The sequence below is a fragment of the Gambusia affinis genome, linkage group LG03, assembly GCF_019740435.1.
Source record: "Gambusia affinis linkage group LG03, SWU_Gaff_1.0, whole genome shotgun sequence".
Classification (NCBI taxonomy): domain Eukaryota; kingdom Metazoa; phylum Chordata; class Actinopteri; order Cyprinodontiformes; family Poeciliidae; genus Gambusia; species Gambusia affinis.
The window spans coordinates 21678145-21692715 of record NC_057870.1 but is presented as its reverse complement, the minus strand read 5'-3'; the positions used below and the strand labels follow the sequence as shown (position 1 = coordinate 21692715).

At 35.6% G+C, this 14571-nt stretch overlaps 1 protein-coding gene across 1 annotated transcript in view; it reads right to left on the bottom strand.

The window, feature by feature from the left end:
• pdlim5a (PDZ and LIM domain 5a) overlaps positions 1 to 14245 on the bottom strand; it is a 52324-nt gene extending 38079 nt beyond the window's left edge. The window contains exons 1-3 of the mRNA XM_044110710.1: positions 14111 to 14245; positions 13582 to 13716; positions 2460 to 2611 (exon numbers count right to left, since the gene is read on the bottom strand). Of these exons, the coding sequence (XP_043966645.1) occupies positions 2460 to 2611; positions 13582 to 13680 (251 nt within the window). The 5' untranslated portion in view covers positions 13681 to 13716; positions 14111 to 14245. The remainder of the gene's footprint in view (positions 1 to 2459; positions 2612 to 13581; positions 13717 to 14110) is intronic.
• Positions 14246 to 14571: the final 326 nt, after the last annotated feature.

The following is a 14571-nucleotide window of genomic DNA, read 5'->3' as shown; positions in this document are numbered from 1 at the left end:
AGTATTTGAAGCAGCTGACGTGTAACAAAATTAGCTAAAAGCAGATATTTATATGAAATATACATTTCATATTTCTTTAGAAATAAATCCTCTCAGATGGTTCAATAAAAATTGGACTGTGAGTAAATCTACTGCCACACACTGCAATGTCTTGAACTAATACATTTCATCTCTTTTCCAGTTTTTTACTTGGTGGAGGTAGTCAGTTTCGAAGATTATTTGCCCCACTTTACATTGTTTTTCATTAGTCAGTACACATTATACTCATTAATGTATACAGTTAAATTGTTCCTTGAAAAGGTAATTTTACTTTGGTGCTTTTTATATCTTATCCTTTACGCATCTGGTATCCATAAGTTCTCTAATTAACCCTTTAGAGAAAAAAGAAATTAGCTATCTATTTTTAAAAACATTCAGGAGACGCATTCATTGTTAACGTTTCTCTCTGTCTGTTCACTGTTATCATTCCATTTGTTATGTGACCCACTGACAAACCCAATCAAAATGTGCTAGTGGAAGGGAGAAGGAAAAAGAGAACAGAGTGACTCCCATAAAAACTAAAAGAGACAACGGGATGAGGAGGTTTGTTCCACTGTTTAAACTCAATAAAGCCCAGATGTTGCCCCCGGAATGACACTGTCTGAATACACAAAACGTCCATCAACGTACAAATGAGCGCCAAACAACAAACTAAATAAAAACCCAGAAACTGATACACTAAATTAAGTGTAAATCAAATCTTTAAAAAATATATTAGACACTTTGACTTTATAGAGTTAAAATAATGAATAAAAAGCATTATCATCTTTATAATTATGGTTCTAATACCTCTAATTGTAAGTTTAGCATTAACTGTTTCATCTATATCTCTAGACTAAGAAATTCTATATGCTTATGTAAAAATGTCAAACATGTTTTTACTGTAAGCCAAGGTCACAGAACTATAGTTTTATTAAGCAACCTCCCAGGCCTTCACAGCCCATCTGTTGTTATACTGAGATTAAATTACTCAAAAGTATATTTTATTTTCTAATAAGTTACTTTTGAAGACAACGGTCACTGGATTTACCTTTCAGAAATTGTGGGAGCAAAAAATCTTATCATTTTATATTGCTTTCACAATAATGCACTACTTTTGTACAACAACGACAAAATTCATTTAAACTTGTGGTAGTAATGTGAAAAAATTATGTAATTTTTCACTGTACATTCCCCATGTTTTTTGTAAGACAATATATCCATCATCATGAGTTTAAAAACAGAAAATCTCACATCGAAAAGGAATTTATTGGTAATTTTGAATTTCATTTAAGTTTTCTTTCATTAAACAAAGAAATTCAATGAGTTTCATTAAATTTCATGAAAACTCTTTCATTTACAATGACTAACTCCAAAAGAAAGCCCCACACTGACATCGGTTTATAAAAGGCAACGCTATGTTTACTGCAGCAGACATTTTTTGCCATTAGGCCGAATGTAAACATCTTCATTTTGTCATCAGTTGGATGCAGATTAGAAGACATCATGCTCAGTTAGGCTGAAATGTGGAGGATGTGAGTGAAGTAGGATAGGAAACTCAGAGGAGGGACACCAAAATGAGAATTTCAGACAAGAAAAGACTCAAGCAGCAGACATTTTTTGCCATTAGGCCGAATGTAAACATCTTCATTTTGTCATCAGTTGGATGCAGATTAGAAGACATGCTCAGTTAGGCTGAAATGTGGAGGGTGTGAGTGAAGTAGGATAGGAAACTCAGAGGAGGGACACCAAAATGAGAATTTCAGACAAGAAAAGACACATAAAAAAGGAAACTGAGTAGTTCATAAGACTTTTCTATTCTACAATAATTTATGTTATGCTTTTAATGGGCTGGTTACTTTAATGCTCTCCATTCTTTTATGAAGGGAATGTGATGCAGCCTTGAACATCTCACAGTGTTTAAGTAAAAACACACACATCTACATTTGCTGCCAGAGAACTAGACAATTGAAACCACATGAAATCCTAGATGAAGCCACATATACACACTCTTTAGCAGAAATGCTTGTGATAAATCATAGACACAGTGGAGGATTCCAGTTTAGAATAAGACCTTCAGGAAAAGTTGGTCATCCCACGTGTTAGATTCTATTCTTGTTGATTTAGTTATTTTTTTCTTTCCATCAGAGAATGAATAGTTTGGACAGAACTAATGGTGTCAATGTGTGTGAAAACTAACAATAACTCACTACTGCAACAACAGTGATTAATTGCCAGGATGGGGATGCTCTGAGTTTAACAGGAAGGTATTTAAATTTGTTACAGAAAAAATAATAAAAAATTGATTTGGCTTTAAAAGTATTCTTGTTCAGCCTGTGTATTTTGTGGGGACAAAGACAATCTGTTATTTTTGTGCAAAACTGCATTAATATAAATTGGTTTTTATCAGAGAAACCAACAAGCATGCGGTCATTGCTTACTTCTGCAAAGTGAGACTAAGGTTCCCGGTGCAGTTCTTGATTTTGTTTTGGGCCTCAAGGTGGTTCATGCCCTCTGTGGAAACACCGTCGATGGAGAGAACCGTGTCTCCGACTGCAACACCACCTTTAGCTGCTTTCCCACCATCCGTCAGCTGTGGAAACACCGAATCCTCAAGTTACATTTTACACATCTTTTTCATAATTTTCAAGTAACGTGGCTATTGCTGTTGTCACCTGTAAATTTGATCAATTTGTTTTTGACATTAAGGGCAATCTAAAATCCATGATGCATATTTATAATCAGTATTAAAGTAAACAATGGAAATAAAAATTAAAGTTGGATTTTTCAATGAAAAACCTACTGTTTGTGTTTTACAATGAGGGTGTGTGTAGGCGCATGTGCATGTGTGTGAGGCCTTGTAGATGTTACAATGCAAGGAACTTTTTCCTTTCCCAACATACACTGTGGGGACCAACTGCTCCTTATGGGGCCCTAAACCTGGGCCTGGTAAGAAGAAGGGCTGTTCTGGGGTCAGGGATAAGGTTTAGGACTTTATGAATTGAGTTTAGGTTAGGTTTATGTCAGGATCTTGGGTTGTTGTGAGGTTTGTTTATTGTTCTGTATTCTTAGCATTCTGTGGTTTCTTATTTCGATGAGACTAGCCTTGTTTCTGTTTTGTTTTAGTTCAGTCCTTATTTAGTGATTCTAGTTGTGTCTAGTTATTGTTTTTTACTCTTAGTACCCCTGTACTCTCCCTCACCCCTGTGTGGGAGGCTACTGTCTCTATCCCCTCACACCTGCAACCTGTTTCTAATTAACGATTTGTTTCTTGTTCAAGTCATAAAGCTCTCCAGTATATATACAACTCTTTCTCAGACTCTCCTTGCTGGTTCCTCCTGTTAATTCTTGTTTGATTCTATTTTCCTTTTCATGTGCTTAGTGCTTTTGTTGGTTCTTTATGTTTTGTTGGTTCTTTATATTTAGTTGGTTCTTTATGTTTTGTGTTCTCTCTATGGGCACACAGGTTCTGCCCATGTGTGCCCATGTTCTCTCTATGGGCCCATGTAGTAACCAGTAAAAACAGGTCACTGTTTTTCTTTGTATTAAAAACAGTAACCTGTATCATTGTCTGTACTACACACACATGTTTTTTTTCCCCTTTTCCGTAAGTGTGTGTTCATATTTTTTTATTAAATCTTCAAAGCTACTCACTGCCTCAGCCTCTCTGCATTTGGGTTCTCTTTATGGCTGTGCATGTACTGGTAATGGATAGGTTTAGGGTAAAGGTCAGCGTTAGGCTGTAGAAGTGAATGAAAAATTAATGGAACTCAATGCAAAGTCTTTGTGAAGACAGAAAAACATTCTGTATGTGTGTGTGGGAAGTGAGACGTAAGTGTTTCAAGCTAATTCAGGATGTCTGTAACTGCAACTGAAGCACCAGCAATTAAACATCTGTGTTTTATAATGTGCCTGCTTGTGTAAGAAAATGCCTGAGGCAACAGACAGCATGAACTGTTACTTTACTCTCCAGATGAAGCTAAGTAATTAATCACTCATAAAAAGCCATTATGTCAACATTTTTGGAAGAAACAATGTGGGAAAACAAAAGTTGATGGCTGTCAGGTTTACAGGCTTAATAAAGTATAAATAAACTTCTCTTATGTTGCAGTCAATGCTTTCATTACACTCAAAATATTTAGACAGACTTTAATTAGTACAATGATACCTTGGAGGTGAATGGGTAATTTAAAACTATTCAAATGGAGTTACTACTGTTGTCATATAATAATTTATTTTCTTCTGACCATTGGTCGGGTTAGATCCATACTTACAGATGAATTAAAAAAATTATAGCTGTGTTGAAAAACCATACCATCATCAAGAAAATTGATTTTTCTTGTTAGTGATAATGAACTACAATCAAAAAGGCAAAATTTAAATGCATCTATAGAGTCAAATAAGAAATTAGGTACAGTGGTTGCTCCGATTTTGCGTCTTTTGTGTTAATTAAGCATGTTAGAGAGTTTTAGTTACTTCCCAAGAGAGAGAATTTAAAGTTGCAGCCCCAACCATTCTTGGTCACATTGTTTCCTTATACGTGTCCAAATGTGAGTGAATGAATGTTTTTCTTTCGACTCCACAAAAAAGGACCGCACGTGCTGCTATTGTGAAGACACTTGTAAAAATCAACTTTGGTCTACTGGTGCCTATGAAGTCTTAATGTTGAACTTTGTGTTCCTTAGAGAAAATATTTTTATCTCTGGTAAGTAATGCACTCAAGTGATATTTAGACAGAGTGCATTAACCTGTATCATTGTCTGTACTACACACAGAAACATTCTTACACACATACACCTACGGTAAATCCACACTCACACACATAGAGAAGTAAAGACAGACAGGCATGGCCAATAAAACAAGTTGTGCAGCCGGATTAGTGTAAAGGCTCTGCAGACCCCAAGCCTTTTATAGTCACATTAGCCCAACACACGCAACATCACTCACCACCACTCTTAGATTTATAGAGCTGAAAGAACCAAGTAACGAGGGTGCAGACATAACATTGATTAAATTTGTTTGTATTAAAAACAGTGAGAGAGAAGGGAAGAAAAAAGAATGCCACTGGGTACATGTGTGGGCTTTTAATTCAGGACATTTGACCTGTTTCCAGGAGTCTGTTTTGACTAACCACCTCAGGATTATTATGAACCAAGTCACAAAAGGTCCAGTTCAAAGTTTTCCCTTCTTAGTGTTCTACCTATGATTAGTACACACAAACGCTCATTCCATTTCAAGCATTAGTGCTTCATTTTCTTTTATTAAAATAAGCTAAAAAAGAGAATTCCAGTCACCGATGGTGGAGAAGAGGCCAGAGAAAGGAACGGGCCATGAGACATAAAAGGTACTTAGGCTCAAGGAAACAATATCATAAAATAAAAGTTGTTAGTTTGTAATGCACAGGCTTGATATTTAAGTTATAAGTTTAATGGTAAGAGCATTCAGTTGTATTGGTTGAATAATTGTTTCCAAATTGAAACATTTGATTTTAATTAGGTTGATAGAGAGGTTTCAGAGATAAAAGTAGTTTCAATTTTAATATCAAACATAGTTAAACAAATCATTGTAAAAATCAAAAGTAGAAATTTGTATAATCTCAGTCTGTTTGTATAGGTTTGGAGTCTCAGCTTTCCCACTGTGTTTGATTTAAGCCTCTTGGCTGTGACAAAGAATAGCAGTATGCACACATACACAGTGGAATTGATAAAACATAGATGAGCAAAAATAGCACATTGTAAGAACAGCATAGCTTAATACTGATTCAATGCTATATTTTAAACTGTTTTCATATTAAATCAACAAAGCACAAACAGTTTTTTTTTTTCAGTGAAATCCCCCACTAACACTCAGGTTTTTTCAGAAATAATTTTACAAGTTCGGGCCATTTATTATATCCTAGCTTCCTCAAAACTTTTTCTAGAATGGGTTCAGGTCTGAACTAAGACATGGTCTATTTACAGAAACATGGAAAATTTAAGAGCAATGCTTTTCTACTAAAAACAATATTTTTGATCAGAAACTCAGCAATGTTTTTTTCAGTGTATATCTGCTTTGTCTGGACTGTTTGCATTATACACTGTAAAAAATTGTCATAACAGAGTTACACTTGTGAAAGAAAGAGTACGGTAACTTTCTTTCACCAGAGTGAAAGAAAGTTACTAAGTTACTAATTGTAATTTGTCTTTTGATATCTCCATAATGAGGCAAAATTTCTACCTACTGTTCCTAATGGATGGATGGATGGATGGATGGATGGATGGATGGATGGATGGATGGATGGATGGATGGATTCCACCATTATGTTGATCCTGAAAACTTCATGACTATTGTCATTTATTGTACAGATAAATATAAATACTCAACCATCTTAAAGGTGAAGTTCTGATCAATAAAATAATGTTTTCTGCTATCTATGAATTTATAAGTCAAAGAAATTATCCTCTTTGACAATGCTGTTTTTATTATAATTACAATTTTCTTAAAACAAAAACAAAATACAAGCCTGAACTCATCTTGGAGAGATCTGTGGTACAATTAGTCCCTCTGGGTTAAGAGGTTTATGTTTATAATTCTGGTGTTTCTTGGCTAATTCCCAGCAAGCTGTGCTTTTAAGTGATTAATGGTTTGGCTTCTTTCTGAAGGCTGATTAATATAGTGACACACTCCAAAAGAGGTTCTCCTTTCAACAAAAGAACACAAAATTTAATTTATGGTTATAATCAATTTATTGGTCAGCTTTCTGAGCAAGGACTACTTTTTAGGCCAACCTGTAAAGTTTGTAGATAGGTCAAATTCATATCCTATTTTAAACATTAGGCTATTCTAATTTTGGGCAAAAGAGAATATTTGGTCTGAAAAATATTTAATTTATTGCAGTCAGTTAAAATATTTAGACTCCAAATAACCTATTTGGAGTCTGGTTTGACAGATAAACTTGCTAAAATGCTTACAGCAACATTAGATTTTTAAAACATTTGAAATTGTTTTTAGCACAAATTTTTCCAAAAGGCTCCAATGTTGTTTGGTTTATAGGCAGAACAATGGGTCTTAGTGCCATTAACAATCCCTGGTTTCAAAATACACTAAGACTTTCTGTCTCACAACTGTGTTATAGCTACACTATTTTTATTTCCTAGCAAAAGAAAAAAAGGTAAATATTTATAGATGAAGAGGCCCAGAGAGATTACAAAGACAAAGTAGGGGAAATACAGAGGTGAGTGAGATGGATGCAAGAGGAAAAGAGACGCGGCAGAAAAAAATTAAGTAAAAGATTAAAGAGGTGCAGGACACTGAGGCAGAGCAGACGAAATGTCATCCCACACGGATGTATCCATCAATAACATGTTAACAGCTAGGCAATATTTCCCTCACAATTCATCATCCCAAGTAACAAAATGTTCAGTTTCAGCTTTCATCGTTTAGCTGAACCCTGAAACTGGCAAAAAAAATCGCATTTCAGTTTCATGTACTAGAAAAGAATAATTGTAAAAGGAGATCTAATTAACTTCTTTACCAAATAAATGTTTTGATGCTAAAGATGTTTATTCAGTCTCTGCTACGCAAAGTTCTCAAATGAAACAACTAGAGCACAGGTGTCAAACTCCAGTCCTCATGGGCCGCTGTCATGCAGTTTTTTGATGTGCCACAGGTACAAAACACTGGAATTAAATGGCTTAATCACCTCCTCCTTGTGTAGATCAGTTCTCCAGAGCCTTGCTAATGACCTAATTACTCTGTTCAGGTGTGGTGCAGCAGAGGCTCATCTGAACGTTGCAGGACACTGGCCCTTGAGGACTGGAGTTTGAGACCCTTGAACTAGAGGTTATGGAATAAAGCACTGCAAATTAAGCAATTTACTAGGGAGTAAAAAAACACTCTGCAGATGAGTGATTGTGTAAAAGGAGGTCAATTCTGGTCAGAATCAGTTTGACACTGAACAGCAGCTTAGAGAGAAATATATGTAATTGTAAATACTATAGGCACACAGTGTGATCATATGTGCACACATATTAATGAAATGTTTGAAAAGACAGTAACTCCAGTTGAATTTGGTAAGGAAATGTTTTTCTAACATTCTTGGAAATACATATAAATACATTTTAGATCAATTACAGAAATTCAAGTAGCATAAATAAATCATATAAAAAACAAGACATTTTAAATATTTGCATATAATGTCATTTTAAAGAATCAAACATAATGAGGAATAAATTAGGGCATTACCATAATTATATTTATAATGACTACAGTCACACGCAGGGATATTCCATCACTTAACTATAGTGACAACATTGTTACTCTGTGATTGTTGGTATGTAAAGAAGGTTTAAAAATCAGACTTTTAGTTTGGTGTGGTCCTTACTGTTGAAGTGAGAGTGAACACCATTGTCTCTAAGGTGTTGTGGGAACTCAGTGCAGCCAATGGCTAAAATATGCTAAGCCCTACATTAAAGAAAATGAGGTGATGTGGTCTGTAATTTTCATTTTGTTTGTTTTTTGTTTTTGTTTTTTGTCGCAGAACCATTTGTAGAGTTTTTGCACGGATGATAATGTCAGAACAGTAGCTGCAGCAATAAATCTCATTTTGATAATCACTTGGTTTCACTTTTATGGCAGTAATTAAAAGGCATGAAATTGCATTTAATTGACATAAAATAAGGAGAAAAGTTACTACGGTAATATAAAACTAAACCATTTTCTTTTGCTTCCTTTCTTGTGAGTCCTTGGAATCCACTGTTAGGAACAAACATGATGAGGCCAGGCAGCCATCCTGGGAGGAAGGGTGAGGAGACATAACGGGATTAACAGCTTCTGTGGAAAATCCATTATAGCACCATTTAACAATAGGTTACACTGTCCTCTACACTATGAATTTACTAGAGTGTGTTATGACTCCATTGCATTGTTCTTGCCAGGGTTGTAAAGGGTCTCTGGCCTGAGAGGATTCTATTTATTAAATTGAAATCGCAGTCCTTAGAAACATATGTCACTAGAGTTAAAAATGGTTACTTGTAACATGATGGATGTAATATGATATTGAGCGTGGTCTTTCATTTGTTGGTGATGTGAAAAGAAATGCTGTGAGACATTCAAAAAATACAAAAATATGTCATTAAACAAATATAAAAGGAGATCATGATGACACCAACTTAATAAAAGAAACATTATCTTAACATTTTTTCATTGCAATGGGATAGACTTAACTTTTGTGTATTTTTAAAAACCAAGTGTATAAATCTAAGTAACTTTGGTCAAGATTAATGTAGCCAAGAATTTGCTGCAGGACTTTCTTGATCCAATTCAACAATACCATTGAGGATCATAAGGACGGCTGAAAAATGAACCCCAGATTTGATTGTCCATGATTTACGTAATGTCACTTTAACACACATATAAAGTGTTGACAGGGATATTTGCAAGAAAAAAAAAACATTAATGAAGTGGTTCATTTGTATAAAGTTCAAAATTGAAAGAAGGGAGACTGATATTAGAAGAAAGACTATGGAAGAACAGTCTGATATGAACCCATGACATCTCTGGGAAAGCAGGAAGTGTCTGCCTCTGGTTTGGGAACTCCTTTCTTCCATGGAAGTGTTTTTCATAGATAAAACTTTGCCATCCTCACCACACAAAGGTCCAATATTCTAGGTTTTGTTTAAATAAAACATTCTTCACTTACAGCTGTTCAAACATAGACCACCGTCCACCAAATGACCAAACTTCACATTTACAGATATTCAAAGAAATTAGCAGGAAAACTATGTATTTTATTTTAAATGGCATTTATAATATCTTGCCTTATACAAATTTTGATTAGTTTCAATACACCAGAAGATATACCTAAGCAAATATACAGTCTCAGCTGAACAGGTGCAGTTGAACAGCCAGTCTTGTTAGACAGAGTGATCATAAAGAAACATATTATTCTTAGAAGTCTAATGCATCTTCTCCCATGGGCTATTTTCCTTTAAAACTATTTTTGCTGTGGAAAGTGCAAATGGATTCCATTAGAGAGATTTATATATTGATTCATTTCTTCATCCACTTAACTTTAAATAATGCTACACACACTCTTCTGCATGTTGGGAAACTATCCCTTTAAAAAGAAAACGTTTGACACAAATGGATTTCCACTAAATTGTTCAAAGGTGGTTTGCCAGATAGTCTTATCCAAAGGTGATTGTAGTGAGATATAATTAGGTGGCCTGTTTTTTTAAAACCAAAAAGACATACATTACAAAATTTACTTTGACACAAAGTAAGAAAAATCCTTATAATATAGCATCAAAACAAGGCTCTTTGTTCCTTTCAAAGTCAGAAACAATCAATCAAAGGAAGGAGGAATATCTCAGTGCATTCAATTACAATTTGTTCAATGTAAGCAGCACATTTTAGCTCAAGATTGAACGTTTGTACCAAAAACAAGGGGGATTGTATGAGCAGCATGTACAGAAGCTTGATTGACAGTCCTATGGTCCTCCTCCTGGTTCTCCGTTGTTGTTTCTGACTGAGCTGTATGTTTATATAGATGGCAGTAATACCACTGGGAGGATTTATTGGAATTCGACTTTTTTTTCACAGCTTATCTGTCTCATATTCTATTGTCACAACACCGTGACGCTTTTGGCAAACATGTAAAACGCATCATATTTTTTAAAAGGGTTTATACTGCAGATTTAAACAGCTATTAATTGTGGTGCAATACCCTTTCTTCTGTCTGAAATCCTCTTTGAATAAGAGGACAGGCATTATTATCGTCTTTAACGTAACTGTTTGGGGAACACACTGGAACCTATTATATAACTATGCTTCTTTTCTTCTTCTCTGTTTCTGGAGAACTTCAACAGGGGAAACTCTTAACATGTTTTACTGGGATATAACCATGAAACACAAGTAATTTTACCAAATTAAGTTGTTAAAAATAAAAAGATGAACAGGATAGTGAGGCCAATTTACTTCAAAACTAGAGTCACTTATGGTTACAGCCATTGCACCCACTGATGTAATGTGTTTACACTACATGCACATCTTGCACTAGGAACAAAATGCATACTTTGCTCACATATTATGTGTGGGCATTAGTAACAGCAGTTGTTGGTGTAAATGTGGTTTGGCAGTAGTTCTGCATACACTAATAACCCTTATTCTGTGGTCTTTGCTTAGAACCAACATTATGGTTAGACTGGCAGAGCTCGAATGTGCATTTTAATTTGAGTGTGCAAGTTTGCATGGCTGCATGTGGCCATAGACACATCATTAGCTGGATTTAATAAGGTGGAGATGATTAGAGTTTATTTGACTCTTGGTATTTGGTTGAAAATGTTGTTTGTGAGGAATAAGTCATGTGCTGCATGAAGTTTGAATAATAAAGTTAAAGTGAAAATATACCTAAAATACAGGCACATTTTAATTTTGAGTCAAACTGTCATCGGCTTCCGAGGCTAAGAGTCTACAGCCATAAGCAAAAGAAGAAGGAAAATAGCACTTCCAGCTGCAGGTACTTAAATTGAACACATCACTATAAACCAAAGTTCTTCAAATAAATGAGTAATGGCGTTAATGAGAAAGTTAGTTTGACTCGTACTGAATAAAGTATATACTGTTTGGAAGGTGCTTTAGGGTTTTGGATGATTAACTTTACAACCAATTAGTGATTTACTTGTTCAAACTGCACGTTTTTCATGCCTTTACAGACACAAATGTGACCTTTCTCTTCACATTCATAAGCACATAGAAAAAGACGTTAATCTTTTTGTTTTATTATCATAGCAGCATTTTCTCAGTGAACAAAGCTGTTTAGTGAGCTTTGGAAAGCTTTTATTTATTCCTCTCTTTTCAGTTGGTGTGAATAGTTAATTACTACTCTGACTGTAAATATTAACAATGTTAGATGAGTACCTGTTCTTGTTCATTTCCAATTTTTAAGGAAAGTAGCTTCTTTACAGTCTCTATTTGATCATAATTTAAGAATTTTTACAAATTGTATCCATATCTGTATGCTTTGCATGTGCCTGTCACTTTGATGCTGATATATTTATTACAAACAAATCCAAAGGTCTTCTGACATGTACCTCTCAGTCTCCTGGTTTGGCAATTAATAAGAAAATTTCTGATTAGAACAAGCCAGTTCTTGATAAATAATGTAAATTGCATTGACATTACACTTTCTAAAAGCAATGGTATTTTTTCCCCCAAAGAAATAACAGATTGATGCACAGATAAAACCATCTATATATTTGTGATAAGCCAAATCATACAGTCTATGAACCTTGCAACACACATTAAAGCTGTGGCAGTGCGTCATTCAAACCACGTTAATAAACTGTTACAATGTAGTCTCAGTTCGACTAAGACCAGACAGGTGCAGTTTACTTACTGTCAACTTTGCATGGGAGTGAGAATTCTCTTGGACCCATATAAAGATAAAAAAATGCTTTTACATGAAATGAACATCTTTTTAAATACTATCTATATAACAGTTATATGCTCAAATGATTCTTGTTTTTAGGAAGTATATTTAGTGTTTTTTTTCATGGGGTGAATTTTTTGTTTTCTTTCTATTTATTCTGTTTTGGTAGTTTGCTCTGTGTTTTCCAGAAAGTGTCTTTCATAATCTTGTCTCCATGTTTGGACTCCAGCCTTCAGGCACACACTTACAGTCACAAAGAAACACTCAACTTGGATAGAAATTCATGTGGCTTCGCTTAGAGGGAAAAGTATCACATCCAAACTAATAAGACAAACATGGCAACCCAAAATGGCCCCGAGGGAGATTGGCACAGGATCTGCCAAACCATTCATTATCAGATTTGTGGAACCAGAAATGTGTGCACTATAGAGTAGACAACTTTCTTAGTGACTGTGTGTATTTGTGTCAGAATTGCTGTGGCTGTTGGGAAGTTCCAAGCATAACGAAACAGAAGCTTTGCTAACATCAAAAAAGGGATTATCTTCTTCCTGGATCTCATTGCAGCTAAAGTGACGAGGAAAGCAGATCTGGGAGTGTGGTGTGTGAAAGATCATCAGTCAGAGAAAGGTTACACTACTAAGACATAAAACCAAGGGACCATCAAGTTACTTCTTCAGACACCAGGAGTCAAGCCAAGATTTTTGTGCCAAAACTTTGATTGCTTGCTTTCGATAGACACTTGAAGTGCAGGGGAATGAAAAGAAAGCTAAAACGAGTTTCCTGTGTGGTCAATAGATGACAGATGGCAGATGGTTCAGCTAAGCCATCACTGGTGTGGTTTGGAGAAATTGGGCAATAAGCCTCAAGATGAAGGTAGCAGTAAGGGAAAGGTGCAGAAGTTGAAGGACAGAAATCCGTTTCCACCAACCACACAGGTTTGCTGACAGGTCACTTCACCACTTCTCTGAGGTGAATGGTTTCACATGCTTGTGCAGGACTAAACTTTAAGAATGCAATGCTTTTAACTTTGCAATTTGATAGCATTGCATATTAACACAATCTTGAAGCATGACATAAGATTCCAGTGCAGACTGTTTTGTCACCTGCTCACGTCTTCCCATTTGAATTCAATTGTGTTTGTGTTTGTTACTTACCCTGGAGATGGTGAGGGGCATGTTAAAGTCCTTCCCTCCTTGTAGCCTGAAACCCCAAGGGGCCGGCCCCAACAGAGTGACGCTGTAGTTCCCGCTCATGTTCTCTTTAATTGGTATTGATCACAAGAAGAGATGCTGGTAGCAGGAAAAAAAATACACAAAAGATCAAATAATTACCCCTTGACTTTAAAAGGTCTGCTAAGTTGCTTCAAGACTGCATGTGAGATATGACAGAAGAGATAGTTTTTGGTACAGTACAGAAACAAAAGAAGTGAGATGAAGAATTCAATGGATAAAAATTTTATATTGAGATTTAATTTCACATCATTTTATCTAAAATAGATTCAAGTTTATTTTCTAACATTTTAATGCTTTTATTGAATTAGTCACTTTTTCTGCAGAAGGTTGCTAAGTTGTTTTTGTAGGAAATGTCCGGTCGTCCTAAAACATACCTTCATATGGTAAACATTAATACATCTCTATTTTATTACTATTTGGTGTCATTATAGCACAAACTTAAGGAACATACCTCTTCAATTGGAATTCCAGAGAGGACAACAACTCCAGTCAGGTACTAAAGATGGTGTAATTTCCAGTTTCCCCTGCACTCCTCCCTTTCTAGCACTCCCACCGTGTGTGAGAAAGCCACAGAGGGATGCAATGCTCTTTTATACTATAGTTAATGACAGTGGGAGGGGAAAGGTGGAGGAGGGGAGAGAAAGGAGGTAGGGTGGGGAGATGAAGAATGGGCAGAGAATGGAAGGGGAGAAAAGAGGAGGAGATTCAGTAAGGGGAGGAGAAATGAAGGAGATAATAATGAAGGGTGAGATTAAGGTATAAAAAGCGCCGCACTGAGGGGCAACACAGGGGGGAAAACATGGATTATAGAAAAGAGTGTGGGAGCGTGATATGCAGAGAAAATGACAAGAGGAAGGAGGGGGAGACACGGGAGGGGGAAGCTGGGAGCAAAGAGGGGACGGTTTATCTTTC